The 20,210-nt window shown below is 40.8% G+C and overlaps 3 protein-coding genes across 4 annotated transcripts in view; 1 reads left to right on the forward strand and 2 right to left on the reverse strand.

The window, feature by feature from the left end:
* atxn7 (ataxin 7) overlaps nucleotides 1–4,446 on the reverse strand; it is a 36,707-nt gene extending 32,261 nt beyond the window's left edge. For both annotated transcript variants that reach the window (XM_028002657.1, XM_028002656.1), the window contains exons 1-2: nucleotides 4,303–4,446; nucleotides 1,522–1,616 (exon numbers count right to left, since the gene is read on the reverse strand). The gene's annotated coding sequence lies outside the window, so the exon portion shown is untranslated. The remainder of the gene's footprint in view (nucleotides 1–1,521; nucleotides 1,617–4,302) is intronic.
* A 2,141-nt stretch (nucleotides 4,447–6,587) lies between these two features.
* Nucleotides 6,588–8,689, forward strand: thoc7 (THO complex 7). Its single transcript, XM_028003471.1, has 8 exons — nucleotides 6,588–6,725; nucleotides 6,974–7,094; nucleotides 7,498–7,625; nucleotides 7,729–7,815; nucleotides 8,089–8,146; nucleotides 8,232–8,298; nucleotides 8,370–8,439; nucleotides 8,538–8,689. Exons 1-8 carry the CDS (start codon nucleotides 6,707–6,709, stop codon nucleotides 8,597–8,599), a joined length of 612 nt encoding a protein of 203 aa, XP_027859272.1. The 5' UTR covers nucleotides 6,588–6,706; the 3' UTR covers nucleotides 8,600–8,689.
* A 421-nt stretch (nucleotides 8,690–9,110) lies between these two features.
* LOC114135848 (interferon-induced GTP-binding protein Mx-like) lies at nucleotides 9,111–19,368 on the reverse strand. Its single transcript, XM_028003469.1, has 13 exons — nucleotides 19,269–19,368; nucleotides 15,415–15,602; nucleotides 14,799–14,936; nucleotides 14,563–14,717; nucleotides 14,264–14,402; nucleotides 13,983–14,181; nucleotides 13,812–13,890; nucleotides 13,600–13,722; nucleotides 13,369–13,510; nucleotides 13,095–13,253; nucleotides 12,286–12,362; nucleotides 10,669–10,875; nucleotides 9,111–9,590 (listed from the first exon to the last, which is right to left on the reverse strand). The coding sequence occupies exons 2-13, from the start codon at nucleotides 15,599–15,601 to the stop codon at nucleotides 9,366–9,368; spliced, it is 1,830 nt and encodes a 609-aa protein (XP_027859270.1). The 5' UTR covers nucleotide 15,602; nucleotides 19,269–19,368; the 3' UTR covers nucleotides 9,111–9,365.
* Nucleotides 19,369–20,210: the final 842 nt, after the last annotated feature.

Raw genomic sequence — 20,210 nt, forward strand, 5'->3', positions numbered from 1 at the left:
AAAAAAAAAATCACAATTTAAAGCTTGGTTTGGCTTGAATTGCAACTATTCTTTAGATTTTTTTTTTAAAAGCACAAATTACTTTTCCAACTCCATTTCACCTGTATGAACTAAGTTCTTAACTAAGCTTAAGGGAAGATATGTAACCCAGCTGGGGCTGAAATGATACAGAGATTACTCATAACATCATTGGTGGGGTTTGCAGTTATTACTCATCAGTCGGTCTTACCCTGCATCGGATTTACATATCTCTGTCTTACTCATCGCCACCTCATCTTCTCCTGAGCTCATAAAATGGTTAAACTTGAAGTTGTACACCAGGAACTACAACGTTGAGAGACAGAATGCTAAGAACAACAAGAAGCTAGGAAGTAATCCCACAACCACTTATACAAATGAAAACAAAATTGAAGTACATCTCTTTATTTTACAGCAACTATGCATCAGCTTTATTATCAGTAGTGCAACTTTGAGTATGCAAAAATGGCTGATATTTTTTTAAAACAAGCACTTAAAATGTCCCTAATCCACTAATTACATCTCAATAATATTGAAAAAGATTTTAAAAAATCAAAACTCTTGGAGTTTACTAAAAAAGCATTGCACAGCGCTTGCCATCCTGTCCCTGCAGCAGCCTGTTAACCAACCTGAGCAAATCAAGAAAGTAGAAAACTGTCCTGTGGTCTAACAACTGAAAATGTGAAAGTGTTTATAGAAATTATGGACTACACTTATTCCAGGCTGAAGGTAACAGTCGCCATTTTACTTTGAAATTGAACATGTATTTTGGAAAGAAAACTAAACTGGGCAGTTTACGTTTTCACAAAGAAAGAAAATAAAGAGAGAAATCTTAAAGGTGTGGCATGTATTTCCAAAGGTCTTCAAAAGTTGCCTAACTGGTGAATTAGCGTTCAGCGATGCATAAATTAATCTCAGTATAAATCCAGTTGTCCTGCGAAGGCCTCAGAGGTTTGCTAGAGAACATTAATGAACCAACAGGATCATAAAGAAAAACAAACACAGCAGACAGGTCAGGGAGAAAGTTGCAAAAAGGTTTAAAGAAGAGTTAGGTTCACAACACGTTTTTGCTTTAGTAGCAAATAAAAAGCAAACTATATTTTATTCAAGTTTTGTTTGTGAGATAAAAATGATGTGCTACATTTTGCTGGTCTATCACATAAAACACCAATAAGCTATTTTATGAGTTTGTGGTTTCAACGTCACATGTTCAGAGAAAGGACCACAGACGCCATGCATTGCGAAACTGTTGCCTAAACACTACTAAAAAGCTAAATGAACAAAGAACTTAAAAACAATATACAAATGATGTTTTATTAGTGACATTTTTGGTTGTGCATTTGTATTTCAGAAAAGCCTGAAGTATGTGAAGAAACATGAAACAGGATTGCTTCACAACTGACTTACCAAACCTCAATACACATAACTTTTTAAGTGTGGCAATTGTAAAACGTATGGAAGAACTACATTTACCTGCTACATTAAGAAGCTGTGAGATCTTACCTTGATGGAACAAGAAACAAGGAGTTTATTTTTAATTTGATCAGCCAATCCTCATCAGCTTTAATGTTTGCAGGCTGGCACACCAGAGAGGATATCTGGAGAAAAACAAAACAATACATACCGACACAGACAATTATTCAGGGTAAATTAGGCTGAAGTGGGTCAAATCACCACTGTGCCAAGTCACATCTTCATTTTACAAATAAAAAGAAGGAACTTTAGATATAAAATGTTCCTATAAACTAGCGACTTGAACTCTTGTCCTTGTTGGCATCTGTTTTTTGTGATTTACAGTCTTTGCTGGAACAAATCTGATTAAAATGACTGGGCCATTAACAGGTTTCTTCACAACTTGAAAACCTGCTGAGGAGTAATTTCAATCATTTGAAAAAGGAATTTGCTCTCCAATTTCATTTAATTAGCATTTGGATAAATGCCCTTTGTGTTGGCCTTAAAGTGAAAGACATGAGCCACACTTACTTTTAGAAATTCAACAGGCTCGGCTGCAGCCTTTTTGGTCTGATATTTTGAAATCTAATCTTGAGAATTCATGTTTTGTTCTTGTTTTATATTGCTAGACACTATACGTAGCCACTGGTAAATTTACTTGGACCTCAGTGTCTATGTTGATAAAAGTTTATCAATTAAATAAATGACGTTTGAATCCCATATTTACATTTTGCACAACGTCTTTTCCAAACATTTACGCCCTTTTAAAGCATTTCTTATTATTCCTTTTCCTGTGAATTCATTATCAAAGAAAGGTCACTTGAGTCAATAAACCTTAAAAATAAATTATTATTCCTGTGTACATTGCATTTTACTTACAAATAGATTGATTGTTTTTATTGTAATTGTTTTTATTGTTTTATACTTGTGCATATGTATTAATTGTTTTTATCTTGTAACCAGCTTGCTATGCATTGCAAATTTTTTGCTCCGGTCCCTCTTGAAAATGAGATCTAGATCTCAACGGGGTTTACCTGATTAAATAAAGGAATATGAAATAGATCACCGGAGTGATCAGAGATCCAGACGTATTATCACACCACCACCGCCTCTTAAGCTATTTTAGATATTTTAGACTATTTTCTGTTGCCTGACAGGTTCTGTTTCAAGAAATGTCTGGATTCTAATGGCTTGTCAGTAATGAGGCCTGAGTGTAGCTCATAAACTTGAAGAAAAGAATATGAATGACTGCTGATTCATAATATAAAATTAAAGCAATTAGTTTTTCACATAGGACCAATAAGGTCTAGCTGACTTTCCCCCCCTAATCAATGGAATCAAGATTCAGAAAGCTGTTTTTACTGTTTACTCTAGCTATACCTTTCGGAGATCAGTTGAAGCACTTAAGTATAACAAAAAAAAAAGAAATTTATAGCTTCATCTATGCATTACAAGTCCTTGAATCCTTGTCTGTTTGTGCTATGAATTCACAAATGTTGAATAACAGAATGTCAACAATGACATGCTGAAAAGGATGACATCTATATTTTAAGTGTTTGCTTTAAAAGTATTAAAATATATGAGTCTGGTCATCCTCAAAAGTATCTCCGATTACATAAAAGGCCTTTTACCCACGATGCAGTTGTCAAAGATGTTTCTGCTTTTAGTGACCAATATGCCGAAGCTCACAGAGAGTGATGGGAATATGATGATGTTGGAAAAGAAAGAGAAGCATGAGGTGATGTTGCGATTATCTGTTTTTATAATATAGTGCCGTCCAACATAAACAGAATTTAAATACAAATGTCCAGTGTGACAAACTTCCTCAAAGCAATGTATGTCAGTCATAGATAATAAAGAAAGGACTACCCTTTATCAGTAATGTAAAAACTAATTAAAAACAATGAAACAAGTCATTGTTTCAAATGTAAGCCGTAGTACGTGACGTACATACGGTAGTACGTGATTTATGTAGAAATAGTCAAATTTGATCTTCAGTTTCTACACTCCAGAGCGTATGTTGTTGTATGATGTACTTTAAGTATGTGTGCTGGGAAAAAAACTAAAAAACTTTTTTCTACTAGAATATAAACGGTCGTTTAAATCTGCAAACATGAGTAATTATGGCTGAAAGTTAAAACATTTTTTTGTGGTTAATAATGGCAACATAAGCTAGTTCCTAACATTTTGAACATATTATGATGAAAATGTCACAATAGATCAGGTAAACTCACTTGAGGCAGCCTGTGAAAGGGATGAGCATTAACATTTACAACGAAATCAAATCTCTCATCACAGTAAATTTATTTATTTGCATACTTTGCATGTGAATTTATTCACATATTTTCACATTAGACTGGTATTTAAACTCTATATCTACAGCGCATCGAAAATAAACTAAACTTTTAAAAGGGTTACATACAGAAATGTCTCCATTGGCAACAAGCAGGTGCAGATGGGGTAGCTAGCGGGTAGCAGCTAGAGGACACAAACAAGAGGCAGCATTTTTAGCTAACGTTGCTCCTGTACTTTTTTTTTTACTACATTTGTAACAACACAAACTATACTATCTAGATGAATTCTCTTTAAACCCCAATAACAACTAACAACCAACATCTGGTGGAGTTATAATTGTCAAAAAGGATGTTTGTTTGAGTAGTCCTGTACTATAAATGAGCTCCATTCAGAGTGCCACTGGGGCTGGTGCTCCACAGCAGCGGCGGCTAACTGTTACATTAGCCTGAAGCCAGCCACGGCCAGCGTTAGCGAGGAAGCTGCCAGAAGCCTGACAGCACAGCGGCGGTCACGGAACGACGACAGCCGGGAACTTACCGGGGCCCTGGGTACTGGAGCTCTAAATGTGTCCCCAGGTCGGTGAACAGCAACTGGATGCACGGGGTGAATGACAAAGAGGACGGTGGGAGAGAAACGAATGCAGTGCTCAGCTTCTGAGGAGGTCTTCTCCTGGTGCTTCCATGTCTGTTTACCAGATTGCATTCTGGGACAGGGACGTCACTGGTGATGTGTCGGTCGCGAGCGAGTCAAATCACTGTGCCGGCTCTTTTCTGTGAACGATGGAAATACAAAACCTGAGTGAAGATAATATTTAGGGATAATATTAATATTTAATATTTGTTGTTTTCTTAGCAGTATGATATTAGTTGTAATGCTTATAGTGCAATTTATTTGAATTGTGAGAAGATGTACTGGTGGCTCTTACATGAGTGCTGCTCACTTCAAATTCCTTCTTCTGTGCCTTGTATTCTAAAGAATCTGTGGAACAGTTTGGCCATTCATTATATTGTAGGTCTCACTTTTGTCTTAAGTTATTTTAGTAGTATTATAAGAATTTTTAAATGCTATGCGTTTTAAACATAGCACAGATTGAATAACTTTAATAGCTTTCAAGCTGTACATTTTTCTTTTTACCCTAGATTATATTTGATAAGTCTTATTATTTTAGGCTTTGGGATAAAGGTGATCACAGTTTTCTTACAAAGGGTGAAACTGTTGTTTCATTTATTACTGAATTTTACTATTATCTTTATTTAACCATGAAGGGCCTATTGAGATTTTAAATTTCATTTACAAGAGAGACCAGAAATGTTAACACATATAAAATCTTCAGTGTTGTTATGCCAGTTTTTTTGTTTTTTTTTTACAATCCTAAACAAAACACATGACATGACAATAAGCAGTTCAAAAATCTTGAATCTGGGTAATGTTTTTGTGCAGGATCTTTCATGTTACTTCCCGACATGCTGCATCCTGAGTAAAATGCCCTATCCCCTAAATCACACACCTATGCTGTTAAGAATATATAATTTCTGAGTTCTAAGAGGCTAAAATCAACTTGAGCTCCCCATCAGTCAATTGTAACTCGACATGAGGTTTTTGCACCTTTCTCATGAAATAAAGCCCGTTCCAGCAGGACACATCAGTGAATGATTCTGCATCTTCCAAAATTGTCTTCCATTCTCCGTTTATCCTGGCAGGACATACAATAAAGGCATGGAGAGCATATCTTGGCGTAAAGTAGGACCTCTGTTATTGAACATGTCGCTAATTTATTCAAAAAGATTAAATGCAGTCAATACATTTACATTAACAGTACAATTCATAATAACACAGTTAAAACCAGACATGAATGCAGTGCAATAAATACATTACTATCTGTCTGTAGGAGAAATTAACATGGATGAGAACCCTTAAAATGACTTACTGCTAATACTTTGAGACCTAACATGATTGCTGTATTTAGGAAATAGATTACTTTGTAAAACTTTAAATACTGGCAAATGTCTTACAAATGTGTACATTTTAATTCTAGAAAAGTATCCACGTCAGATTCAAATGAATAATTACGAAAAGCTAAAAGCTGTATTAAACGGAGACTCGATTGGAAGTCAAATGGTTGTTGATCTGAGTAAATGATCCGGATCTTACAAAAGAGTTCTTTCTAACGCCCATCAGACGTCAGTGCGCGAGGGCGTGAAGTGCACGCGCATTATCGTTCGCTCTTTTTTGTCTACAATAAAAAATACATAAATTACTGAGCAGAATACAATAAAAAGATTAAGATTAAGATAAAAAACAATAAAAAATAGGGACTACAATACAGTGAAAAAGTGTTTTCCCCACTCACATTTTTTTTTCTAGTTTTTGCTCTTCTTCGTCACACTTACGTATCTTCGCCGAGTTGCCTATGCAATCCAGGGAAGAAAGGCTCAACTTCTGCTTGTGAACATTTCTGTGATATTAGGATGTTAGACGGTAAGAGCACTATCTATCTTGGATGTTATTTTGGTTTATTAAACTGTAGTAAAAGCCTAAACGCCCAGAGTAGGAGGATTTCATAATCAGTTATATCATATTTTGCAGGCTGTAAGTCAAAAATGTTCTCATGAAATTACAATTGTAGTAAAACCCATGATTTTTATTAATATTTTATTGTCGTTTCACTACCTTCTACCAAAATAGCGATGAGAAACAATTAAAAAAAGATCAATCTCGCTTCCAAATTAACAGCTCGTTCTTTATTTACAAAAGAAATTAAAGTAACTGAAAATAATAGTTTTAAGCTCACTAAAAAGCAAATGCATTGTGAATACGATCACATCCACGCCAAATTCAAACTTGTACAGTTCAAACGTCCTAAGCAGCAGTTCCTTTTACCGCCAGAGGTGGCAGTATCGGCTGAAAATGTGTCTGTAAGGAGAAGAACATCAACAACACCATGGGGGCTGTTACTGATGGTAAGTAATTGTGCGATTTATTCGTTTTAATTCTTAGTTAAACTCATTTTCTGTTACCGTCTTCTCAACTCTGTAAAGGATCAACACGTAAAAGCGGTTTAATCGTCAACAAGCGATAAATTCCGCACAAAAAGTCGTCTTTACTGAGAACAGCTAACATGCTAACAGTTAGCTAAGTCAGTAGCTTTCTAGTAGCACACCTTTGAGCGTGCTCACTTTACCCCCCCCCCCCCTGATCTGTGTCACAGATGAAGTTATAAGAAAGCGTCTTCTCATTGACGGCGACGGAGCTGGAGATGACCGCAGAATCAACCTCCTGTTGAAGAGCTTCACTAAATGGTGCAACTCTCCTGGGAGCCCTGAGGAAGGGTGAGCGAGTTCACACACTGGTCTGGACCTCTGTGTGGTTGGTTCATGAAATTAAATCTTTCTTGAATTGCTATGTATGTGATATATTTAATACTAAGCACACGTTTGGATGAATTGTAATAGTGCTCTGTATCTACAAAGTTCCTCCAAAATGTAAAGTAATATAAAAGGAAATATGATGTGAAAAGATAGTTTGTAGCTCATCACCTGTCCCATGTGCATTTTTCCTTCCATCTGTTTAAATCTGTCCATTCAGACCAGAGTAGAAATGTAATTCATACATTTATAGTGAGATTTCGTATTAAAACGGGCCAAGAAGGACAGAGATGTTTGAAAATGTATTTTAAAAACGCATTCAAGAAACCCCGTTTTTTGGGAGCTCACCTGTTTTCTGTGTGTTTAGATTTACCCAGTATCAGAGGATGCTGGGAACTCTGGCTCAGTGTGAGTTTTCTATGGGGAAAACGTTGATGGTTTACGACATGAATCTTCGGGAAATGGAGAATTACGAGAAGATTTACTCAAACATAGGTGGGAACTCATTCAAACTATCTGAGTCTGTAATATCGATATCTTTTGGCAAATAATTAACTAAAATGTTTGTGGTTGTTTTTTTTTTGTTGTTACATTCAAGAGCAAAACATCACGTCCGCTCATGACAAGATTGCAGAATGCAAAAAGGAAATACAGAGAGCGAAGAGAATACGAAAAAATCGACAAGGTAAACTTCTTTGATGTTTTGTACTTTTACAATCCCTGGGAAAGTATTGAGGAGCTTTTAAACGTCAGACAAGTAAATGTCAAAGTATTTTACTGGGATTTTATGTGGTTGAAAAAGTTGTGCATAAGAGTTATGTATAAGTTTTTTGTCTCATCTGACCCAACCACATTCTTCCACTAGTCACTGCATTCTTCTAGGGAAATACTTCTACTTTTTATATTTAGTTGTTTTGGATTATCTGAATATTGTAAATGTTTGCATGTGTTCTTCCAGAATATGATGCTTTGGCAAAGATAATACAGCAGCATCCGGATCGGCATGAAACCCTCAAGTAAGCCAGCATTTTATAATCCATACCATCTTTTGTTTTTAATTATTTTTTTTAAAGTCATGTGTTTTGTTTTGTTTACTCAAAGGCAGCTGGAGGCATTAGACAAAGAACTCCAACATTTGTCTCACATTAAGGAGAATGTGGATGCAAAGGTAAAGAAAATTTATTTATTCTCTCTTCTGTTTAGACAGAAGTTTTTTTTTGACACCTGTCTTCTGTTCAGTTGGAGTTGAGGAAGAAGCAGTTCCATGTTCTTCTCACCACCATTCAGGAGCTACAGCAGACACTTGAAAGTAAGGATTTATTTTTCTGTAGTGGCACTTGCATTTCAAACTGTAATATATGAAAACCAAAGCCCTCGCTCTTCATTGCTCGTCATTACTTTTCCCAGATGACGAGAAGTCAGACAACGATGACCAAAGTCAGGAGAGCCCTGCACAGAACGGAGAATGAAATCTTTCTAGATTTTTAACGGAACTGATTTTAAGAAGTCCTCTTTTTTTTTTTTGTATGTACTTTTTGAATAAACTTGACTTTCACATATGTGTTTTTGTGTGTAATTGATGCATTTGACATGTTTTTTTTTTATTACACACTGCATACCAAACAAAGATCAGAGTGATGTATATATTATAGAAGCATAAATTAAGATTAAAAAATTTTGGATTTTCTTAGTTCAAAAAATTTTGTCTGCATCTTGTCAATTAATTGCAACCCAGTTCTGCAATAAACTGGCTTCTTTTTAGATAATTAAACAATGTTTGTTCACTAGTAACATTGAAGAGGAGAGCATGTGTTCAGCTGCTTGCTTTAACATTTAAGAAAGTTTTTAGATTTGAGTCAAATGTCCACAAGGGCGTGCTAAAGTCCATTTTGAGTTCACTGCTGGGTTTTAACAGTTACAGCAACGTGTTACTTTCCATTAAACTTACAGTTTTTGCCATTTGCAGTAAGACAAAAGGACTTAAATTGTTGAAAACTTTATTTAAATGCATTCCTAAGACAATTCTGTTAAAATTTATACTAAAAAAACCCAAACATTTGTAATGCCTTCTGGAATATATTTAGCAATAAACTACATCATAGAACATTTAGGTTCTTCAATGTATATTATGCATTGCATAACATGCAGTGCAGAAAATCTTAATTAAAATGCGAAGCATCTTGCGCTACGCGTTTACAGCAAAAGATGTGCTCCTCCTGGACGGTGCTGCTCCTCCTAGAACTCCGCCAGGTATCTCCGGGCCTCCATGAGGCGCTTCTTTCGACTGTGCAACGCATCCCTCTTGTTGCCGATGTCGTAGTCCTCCTTCAGTAGGAAGTCCACATTTTCCTTGTCCTGAAGCAACTGCAGCATTTCCCTCTGCAGCTGGACGGCGGACTGTTGCAGCATCTCATAGCGGATCACCAGGGGGATCTGGTCGGCCAGACGCATTCCGGCAATCTGCCACAAGAAATGGGCAAAATGGTTTAAGACTAAGAAAGAAAAAAAACAACTCAACCTGAGGAATAACCTTGTGTAGCTTGAGTATGCAAAGTTAACCTTTTGTGTACATAAATTAACCAAACTGTGGGATGAGTAATTTTCTACCAGTGGAGTGATCTCGGTCTGTTAAGAATCAGGAGAGTTACATTTCTCAGAATTTTTTCTGTGCAGGAGGACTCTGTGGTTTTTTACGCCTCCGTCCTCCTGGAGCAGCAGCTCCATTTTCTCCTTGTCTTGAAGCATCTGCAGCATGTCTCTCTGCAGCTGAACGGCAGACTCCTGCAGCGCCTGGTACTGGATCACCAGGGGGATCTGGTCGGCCAGACGCTGACCAGCAATCTGTGGTAGACGGAGGAGAGAGTAGCGGTGTAAGATGTAGCTCTTGAGCATCGTCGAAGCACAGCGTCCAGCTTCTTGCTCTGGGAGCCAGACGTTGCATTAGCTTCTCTTAGGAATGTGTTTTATGACTGAAACTTCTTCATGACATTATCATTCTGAGATTACTAAAAGTACTTTTAAAGTAGACATTTCAAGTAGATGCTATTATTATTTTTTTGGTAAGCATCTCTCCTGATGCTTCAAAGTACCAATACCCAATCTAATCTCTGGGATCTGCTCCTGGTTGTAATCAAGCCTTTACTTTTTTTAATGTTAGTATTGTAGTTTCTGACTGGACTGTTGTGGTCATTGTCTACTGTCTGTGACTTTTATATCAGTCACAACCCCAGAAAACATTTTTTAAAATATTTTTAATATTCTGTCTATTTTCATTTGTACAAACTGCAAAGCTGCGTCATGGGTCAGGCCCTGTATTTTCTTAATCTGACAAACAAACCAGAAAAATTAAAACTCATAAAAGTAATCATAATAACAACATGCTTAAATAAAACCGCATGTAGCAGGTTAATAGACACATGCAGTGGAAAAGTAACAATTTTGTTGTTGTCCATTGGCGGAAATGAAAGGTCTGGTTTCAACAACACGCAAAATGCTTTGATTAATCGTTAAATGGGCAGACGTCTTAAGTAAGCCTTACTTGGTAGTAGGATTTCAGGTGTCTCATCATCTCCTTCAGGTTGGCTCCAGTTTCGTTGTTGTTGGGGATTTCTTCTCTCTTCCTCTTCCCCAACTTCTTGCTGTATCTGCAGTCCTGGGTGTAGACAATCAGCTCCATCTTAAACTGGGTCCGCAGCATGGACTCCGCCAAGGCTTCCTTGTCGTTACCGATGGCTTCGATCTTCATCTGAAACACACATGAGGTTTCCTGTAGACATGTTGTTCACTCCTCTATAAGGTAAAACAAAACTATTTAGAATTGCTGGAACCGCTGCGTAAATATGTAATGAGTTTACAGTGTTAAAAAAAGAGCATGTGGAGCTCTTGTCAAACTTGTTTCAACTCGATGTGTGCGAGAAATACACGTGGGGAACTCCAATTGCAGTTGCCAGTAAACAAAAAGAAATAGTCTCCAAACCACTCCGCCCTACATTCTTACATTCTTAAAAGTCATGTTAAGGTAAGTCCACACCTACCGTAACCAAAATGCAAACTACTGCACCACCATACATCAAAGACCTGCTTCAGCCTTCCAGACCACTTAGGTCTTCTGGTTCTGGCCTGCTCAGAATCCACGGAGCCGGAACCAAAGAACATGGAGAGGCAGCATTCAGGTTCTATGCACCACAAAACTGGAACAAACTTCCAGAAAACTCCAAATCTGCTGAAACATCAAGGTCCTTTAAATTTAATCTAAAAACCCACCTGGTTAGAGTTGCTGTTGAACAATAATAAAGGAGACATTGACCAACATCTTGATTTGCGTTGACGGCAATTGGCAAAAGTCATGTTGGTTTTCTCAATTGTTGACTGTGTGATGACGTTGCATGTTTGTGTTTTTATGATGTAAAGCACTTTGAACTGCCTTGCTGCTGAAATGTGCTACAGAAATAAACTTGAGTAATTGATTATTGGTACGGTACACAGTAACAGAAAACTTTCTTATATGGCCCCAGCTGTCAAGAGACTTGGGGTGGGCGTGGTTGCGTGTGTATGATCTTTCGGTCACAGGTTCTTTGGCTGATTCGCGTCTGCATCTCTGCCTGTCTCCCATCAGCTGATTACCTGCTGTGGATTTAAGGAACTATGAAACAGCCAGTGTGTCTGATGATCAGCCATTCTGGTTGAGTCAAGCCATTGCTCCTCCCTTACCTTCTGAGTGGAAACTGTTCATGATTTCTGTTGCTTTGCTCCTGTTGACTTCTCATTCATTTCCTCCCTCACTTCTAAATGGTCTCTTCTCCAAACCCCAGTTGAATCCAAGAGACCAAGACTCCCTTTGTTGAGCACATGTAATTATTGTTGAAAATTTGCTTTGAAACGTTTTGTGTAATTACCCCCCGCCCCCCAAAAAATTAACTGGACATGTGGCACCCTAAGGAGGCCTTTTGAGAATTTATCTTTAAACTCTAAAAGCAATACCAAAGCTTCAACAGAAATCCTTAGAGCTATCTGAAGTACATGTAGACTCACTGTTTAACTTTTATTCCAGCTTTTTAAATACACTTAATCGATCAAGATAATTTATTTACAAAAATGTCTGAATATATTGAAAATTTTGATCTATGACTTAAACAAGAACAACATAAGACAATACCTTAGCAGTTCTGATAAGGTTAGGCAGGCCAACCAAGCTCCTCTGGGCCAATCCAAACAGCTCTTTCTTCACAAGTTCTTTGGGTAAACAAAGCAGACAATAAGTTTAAAATTGTATGCAAAGTCTGAGAAATTATTTGCAGTCCATTGCAATAATACTAATTTAATGAAATGCGTATGCATTTGAATTGCTGCAAGTTCAATTTCAGACCTTTCAAAACCTTTTAATAATGATTAAAATGTTTTTTTTTAACCAAAATTACATATCAAAAACAAGTATAAAAATGAAAATAAAATGGGTTTTTCAATTATGTGACTTAAGTAATTTTAACTTTATCCCCTTCTGTATTTAGCAAGTAGGTTACTAACAAAGTTTTTTTTCCTCCTCCAACTATTAAGATACTTCAAATATTTGAAATTCAAACCAGACCTGCTACACAGTTTCCTATGATGAGCCAGTAACCTAGCAACAATGTTTTGATTTTAGACATAGTAAACCAGTTCGATGAGCAGAATCCTTTTAAGAATGGCTCATTGTTGGAGAAATGCAATACAGAACACATAAGTCATGAGTATGCTATACACCATGTTTCTCGTTAACAACTCACAAAATGTACAGACGCCATGTTGTCTCTGTTTGATGCAACACTGTCAATTTGGTTTTTCGGGCAGAATGTGCCAGATGTCACAACATAATTTATGTAACACCCATAGAAAGCATCTTAGCATATTTGTGCAATGGCGGTCATTACCCAATTTCTCTGTGCATCTCCAGTGTTTGAACTCACTGGAGCATCACAAACATCATACCTGTCACCTCCTTGAGTTTTATGATCGCAGGCTCCTCCAGCTCCTTGATCTGCTCCTTCACCATGGCTTCGAACGTCTTGTAGTTGACGAAGCCTGGGAGCTCTTTCCCGCGGTACTTGCGCTCATACTGAGCCACCTCCTTCTGAATATTCCAGTTGACTGCAAGAAGATCCAAAGTAAAAATCACATCATGTAGTACCTGGAGCTCTACAAGCAGAAAACGAAAGACCAGATTATCTTTTAGAGACGTTTTGATCGCTTCTAAATCACTTGCATGTTGTTCCGGAATTATCGATAATTGTTTTCCAAACAGCAAACTGTTGTCTGAGTATGGAGAAGATCTTGGACTTGTATCCACATTTTATGTCCTCCCCTTTGCTGAGGTAAATGGCATCCTGTGTGAATGCCGTCACCCTCTAAGATAAAACGATGGAATGAAAAGACTCAGTTTTGTAACACTTTTACTTCCAACATGTAAAAACTGACAGCCAGCCATTAAACTCACATCGATAAGGAAACCAAGTCTCTCAGTGCAATCAGTCGGTGGTCCACAGCCCAATTTGTCCAACTTTGCCTGAGTCTCTTTCAGTTTAGTCTCCATCTGCTTTTCCAGTTCAGGCAGGGATCTCTGTAGATATGGTCGGATGAAACTAATAGTTAAAATATCTAAAGTCATCCAAAGGCAGCTATTTAACTTATTTTAAGAGAAATAGTGACCTGGATGTGATTCACAAGCTCCAGTGTGAGTTTTTCTGCTAGTTTAGGGACGGTGGCCAGACCATCATATAACAGAGTCCTTCAGGGCAAATAAGAAAAGCAATGATTTACATGTTATTCTGCAGCCTAAATCAAGTTGCTCTGTAAAATTCTCAAAATAAATACACTTACTGGAAATGCGAATGATCATTAAAGAAGGCGTTCTCTCTCTCGATTGCTTCAGCAAGAGACAGATTCTCTGAAATCTCCTTCTGGCCTCTGCATTTGACAATCATGTAGCCCTTCTTCAGAGGGATGACTTCATTGCGGACTGTTTTCAACACTGTCTCCTCTGTGCCTTTGTCCACCAAGTCAGGCTTAGTCAGTATACCTGAGTGACAAGGGAGGACTTAAGCACTGAGGGATTTTTTTTTTTATGAGCTGTTAGATTTTGCTAAATGATTTCTTTTTACCCAGAGTCCTCTCTCCAAAGGGATCAACCTGTTTAGCCATGTGCAAAGCCTCTGTGGTCGCTATGTCCACATTGGATGGAACCACCACCAGACTGATGGTTTCCTGCTTTTTGATGTACTTCTCGATGAGTCCCTTTATCTGAAAATTTCAGATGAAATATTTCAAATATGCTAAATGGTGACTACATGACAACAAGTGTGACAAATTATCTGTATACAGAAACTTATATTCTGCTAAACATCTAAACGCTTTTCACCCTATAGGCGCCACCCCCCGAGGAAATGTAAAAGAGACGGACCTGATCACCGATTCTCTCGTGCTGTCCCGCCACCGCCACCCTGGCAATGCCAGGAAGATCGATGAGAGTCAGGTCTGGGACATTCGGGGAGGCGATTTCCAGAGTAATGAGTTCATCGCTGATCCCACTGCCCTTTCCAGCTATTTTATTTTGTGCTGGTCAGCAAGAAAATAGGTGGATGTTCTCGTAAGTAAACCCCTTTCAGCAATAAATTTCTGAGCAACAAAATGTTGTACCTCTTGTAATTATTTTCTCCACAGTTGCAGGATTTTTTATCTCCTCCTCATGTTCTTGGTAACTGATCTTTCCATACCAATCCTCACCTTCGTTCCTTTTCTTCATCTTCAGCTCCAGAGGACATCTTGTAACAATGCCTGGATCAACGATGAGTCAACGACAAAAGACAGGCAACATATTGATCGTATATCAGAGTGCTGTTCTTTTCTCTTTGCGTGAGCTAAATGAAGAAGAGTGTCTGACTATAACTGGTTATGAGAAAGCTAAGTCATAATTATGAGATTTCTTTCACCAAAGTGGTGGAAATGGTCTTCCAATAGACTTTCAAATTTAATTATTTATTTATTTTCACGTAAATGCAGCTTGTGAAACTGATCATATAAGGCTACCTCATGGCCAAGGACAATGGGGCATAGTGAAAGTTTCTCATTTACTCTCTGTTTGAAATTGTCAAAAAAAAAAATACAAATAAAAGAACGGTGGACCATCATCCCTCAATACATGCAGTTTTAAATATTTTTCCCCCCCTTTTAATTCTGCATAATGAGCTCATTTTCCCACCTGAGTTTCTTAATTCCCACAGAAAGTGTCTGTGAGCGTCTTTTAACGACTCACCGCTTCCTCTTGGCAGAGCCACCCCGGACAGCGCCTCCAGCACCGAACTCTTCCCGGAGCTCTGGTCCCCTATCACGGCTATGGCAGGCAGCGCCAGGTCCTTCTCCACTCCCAGAGAGCGGAGGGAGTCGATCAGGTCGATGCAGGGACGCACCTTCTCCTCGTACTGCTGGTTCAGAGAATTCATCCATCCATCCATCCATCTTCTTCCGCTTATCCGAGGTCGGGTCGCGGGGGTAGCAGCTTCAGAAGGGAGGCCCAGACTTCCCTCTCCCCGGCCACTTCTTCCAGCTCTTCCGGGGAAATCCCGAGGCGTTCCCAGGCCAGCCGAGAGACATAGTCTCTCCAGCGTGTCCTGGGTCTTCCCCGGGGCCTCCTCCCGGTGGGACGTGCCCGGAACACCTCACCAGGGAGGCGTCCAGGAGGCATCCTGACCAGATGCCCAAGCCACCTCAACTGGCTCCTCTCGATGTGAAGGAGCAGCGGCTCTACTCTGAGTCCCTCCCGGATGACTGAGCTTCTCACCCTATCTCTAAGGGAGAGCCCAGCCACCCTACGGAGAAAACCCATTTCGGCCGCTTGTATCCGCGATCTCGTTCTTTCGGTCATGACCCAAAGCTCATGACCATAGATGAGGGTGGGAACGTAGATCGACCGGTAAATCGAGAGCCTCGCTTTTTGGCTCAGCTCTCTCTTCACCACAACGGACCGGTACAGCGCCCGCTTGACAGCAGACGCTGCGCCAATCCGCCTGTCGATCTCCCGCTCCCTTCTTCCCCCATTCGTGAACAAGATCCCGAGATACTTAAACTCCTCCACTTGGGGCAGGACACCCCCCCTGACCCGGAGAAGGCACTCTACCCTTTTCCGGCTCAAGACCATGGCCTCGGATTTGGAGGCACTGATCCCCATCCCGGCCGCTTCACACTCGGCTGCGAACCGCTCCAGCGAGAGCTGCAGATCACGATCTGATGAAGCCAAAAGGACCACATCGTCTGCGAAAAGCAGAGATGAGATCCTAAGGCCACCAAATCGGATCCCCTCAACACCTTGGCTGCGCCTAGAAATTCTGTCCATAAAAGTGATGAACAGAATCGGTGACAAAGGGCAGCCCTGGCGGAGTCCAACTCTCACCGGAAACGAGCCCGACTTACTGCCGGCAATGCGGACCAGACTCTGACACCGGTCATACAGGGACCTGACAGCCCGTATCAAAGGGCCCGGTACCCCATACTCCCGGAGAACCCCCCACAGGGCTCCCCGAGGGACACGGTCGAACGCCTTCTCCAAGTCCACAAAACACATGTAGACTGGTTGGGCGAACTCCCATGCACCCTCCAGGACCCTGCCGAGGGTGTAGAGCTGGTCCAGTGTTCCACGACCAGGACGAAAACCACACTGCTCTTCCTGAATCCGAGGTTCGACTATCCGACGGACCCTCCTCTCCAGGACCCCTGAATAGACCTTGCCAGGGAGGCTTAAGAGTGTGACCCCTCTATAATTGGAGCACACCCTCCGGTCCCCCTTTTTGAACAGGGGGACCACCACCCCAGTCTGCCAATCCAGGGGAACTGCCCCCGATGTCCATGCGATATTGCAGAGTCGCGTCAACCAACACAACCCTACAACATCCAGAGCCTTAAGGAACTCCGGGCGGATCTCATCCACCCCCGGGGCCTTGCCACCGAGGAGCTTTTTAACCACCTCGGCGACCTCGCCCCCAGAGATTGGAGAGCCCAACCCAGAGTCCCCAGGCTCCGCTTCCTCAGTGGAAGGCATGTTGGTGGGATTGAGGAGGTCTTCGAAGTACTCTGCCCACCGACCCACAACGTCCCGAGTAGAGGTCAGCAGCACACCATCCCCACTATAAACAGTGTTTGTGCTGTACCGCTTCCCCCCCCTGAGACGCCGGATGGTGGACCAGAATCGCCTCGAAGCCGTGCGGAAGTCTTTCTCCATGGCCTCTCCAAACTCCTCCCACGTCCGAGTTTTTGCCTCAGCAACCGCCCGAGCCGCATGTCGCTTCGCCCGCCGGTACCCATCAGCTGCTTCCGGAGTCCCACAGGCCAAAAAGGCCCGATAGGACTCCTTCTTCAGCCTGACGGCATCCCTCACCGAAGGTGTCCACCAACGGGTTCGAGGGTTGCCGCCGCGACAGGCACCGACAACCTTGCGGCCACAGCTCCGATCGGCCGCCTCGACAATGGAGGCACGGAACACGGTCCACTCAGACTCCATGTTCCCCACCTCCCCTGGGACGTGTTCGAAGTTTTGCCGGAGATGGGAGTTAAAGCTCCGTCTCACAGGGGATTCTGCCAGACGTTCCCAGCAGACCCTCACAACACGTTTGGGCCTGCCAGGTCTGACCGGCTTTCGCCCCCACCACCGGAGCCAACTCACCACCAGGTAGTGGTCAGTGGACAGCTCCGCACCTCTCTTCACCCGAGTGTCCAAGACATACGGCCGCAGATCCGATGAAACGATGACAAAGTCGATCATCGAACTGCGGCCTAGGGTGTCCTGGTGCCAAGTGCACATATGGACACCCTTATGCTTGAACATGGTGTTCGTTATGGACAATCCATGGCGAGCACAGAAGTCCAGCAACAGAACACCGCTCGAGTTCAGGTCGGGCGGGCCGTTCCTCCCAACCACGCCCCTCCAGGTCTCACTGTCGTTGCCCACGTGAGCGTTGAAGTCCCCCAGCAGAACAAGGGAGGTCCCCAGGAGGAGCACTCTCCAGTACCCCCTCTAAGGACTCCAAAAAGGGTGGGTAATCTGCAGTGACGTGCGGTCAGGGGAGGCAGGTGAGGCAGTGCCTCACCAGCCATCATGGAAAGAAAGAAAATATATAATCATAAAGTAATTTAAATTGTTATATTCATCCGGTGGTTTGTACTAAAAAATATTTATTTTTCATGTAGCTTCACCAATTTCGATTTTTATTTGTTCAAAATCGCTGAATTTTCTTATTTTCCCATTCAAATGCTTGGAAGCGATGCCGGTGAGGCAGCAGCGAGCTCTGCCTCACCTTGGATTGCGCAACCCCTGGCTCTGCGCTGGCTGCTAAGCGGAGAGAGCCTGTTGCTGTACGGCGTCAATAAAATGGTTTAAACAAATTTAATATGTGAACTTATTTCCAATAATTTAGCTTATGTATATAATGTACAGTGCTTTTTGTCACCAACTGTGTTTGTGTAACGTGTTTCGTGTAATGAGCGATTATAAACGGCAGAGAACAGGTTCGAGGTGAGGCAGGCAGTTCTCTTGCCTCATGGCAGGGGGCGCTCAAGATCCCAGACGTTCGTCTTGTTCACTCCTCAACTGCCGAGTAAGTGACAGCGAGCTAGGCTAAACGATTCGGGAAGCAAGTCAAGTGCAGCGATAGATTATAATAGAGATAGTGATTTTTTTCCTCTCGCTCATCCCGACTTTCGACATGAATGACTACATTACAACACTAAAAAAGTTTTCTCAAGTGGACTTTCAATCGAAGCAGGTAAGACAGTAATAACATTTATTTTGTTTTGTTTTTTAAGGAAATGTGTGTTTTGTGAGCTACAGTTTGTATGTGTAAGGATGCAGAAGTGAAACATAACCTGTAAACTGCTGTCAATCTATGCATCTATTTGCAAATCTGATTCTGATGACGTCAGTGCCTCACCAGCTATGAACCTCACCGCACGTCACAGGTAATCTGAACTGTCGTTCGGCCCGTAAGCACAAACGACAGTCAGAACCCGTCCCCCCACCCGTAGGCGGAGGGATGCTACCCTCTCGCTCACCGGGGTGAACCCCAACGTACAGGCGCCGAGATGGGGAGCAACAAGTATGCCCACTCCAGAGAATTCATCTTCTTAAAATGTAGAGAGGGTCGCGCTGGGGACAGTGTTGCTCGTCGGCAGGTAAAAAACCTCACTGCCCGAATAACAGGAAAAGAAACAGAAGCTATAAGGTAAGTTTCTATTTCCTTGGTACGTTTCGTTTCGGTGTAGGTTTTGTTTCGGTGTAGGTTTTGTTTCGGTGTAGGTTTTGTTTCGTGGCGCTGTTGCAGGCTTTTAAAGCCAGGAGACCAAGTGAATTTTACTCACTGTTGTTAATGTAGTGCAGACTATAAGACGCTATTTATCTAGTTTCAGTTTTATGTTGCAGACTGAATCTTTTTTTTTTTTTTTTTAATAATTCAAATAGTAGCGTCCTGCAGCTTGGGTATTGTTTCTTACTTCGTATTTTGCATTGTTAGAAAGTATTTTCAGGTATCAGAAATACTTGAAAATACTCCTATCAAGTATTTCTGATAGGAAATTAGACGCGGATATACCTAAAAAATATATAATAAAACAGCATAAAAGGAGATGAAGTAAAAAAAAAAAAAAATAATTCTTTATTAACATTTTAATAAAAATGGCGTTTCGGGTTTTTTTTAATTTAAAAACCCCTCTCAGTTGTTAATGGAGAAATCTTTCTCGGCGTTACATCCCTAAGTTACAGAACCCTATGTTCTGATGGTAGGGTTGCGTGATTTCAGGTGATAATATACGATCAACAAACATTGACTCATACTCCACCCATCTCCATCTGTTATGTGATCGTAACATACAAGTTCATGTAGATGGACAAACCAGTTATTATTTTTTGAAACCCATATTGTAGAGCTTTCCAAGTGTTGCATGGACGTAGACCTGATCGCCGATTCTGCATGTTGACATTGTGATGTAAAGTTTTATGGAATGCAAAACTCACCATAATTCATACAAGAGCCACCACTACTGTTTATGATGTACGACTTACTATAT

Source organism: Xiphophorus couchianus, chromosome 20, assembly GCF_001444195.1.
Source record: "Xiphophorus couchianus chromosome 20, X_couchianus-1.0, whole genome shotgun sequence".
Classification (NCBI taxonomy): domain Eukaryota; kingdom Metazoa; phylum Chordata; class Actinopteri; order Cyprinodontiformes; family Poeciliidae; genus Xiphophorus; species Xiphophorus couchianus.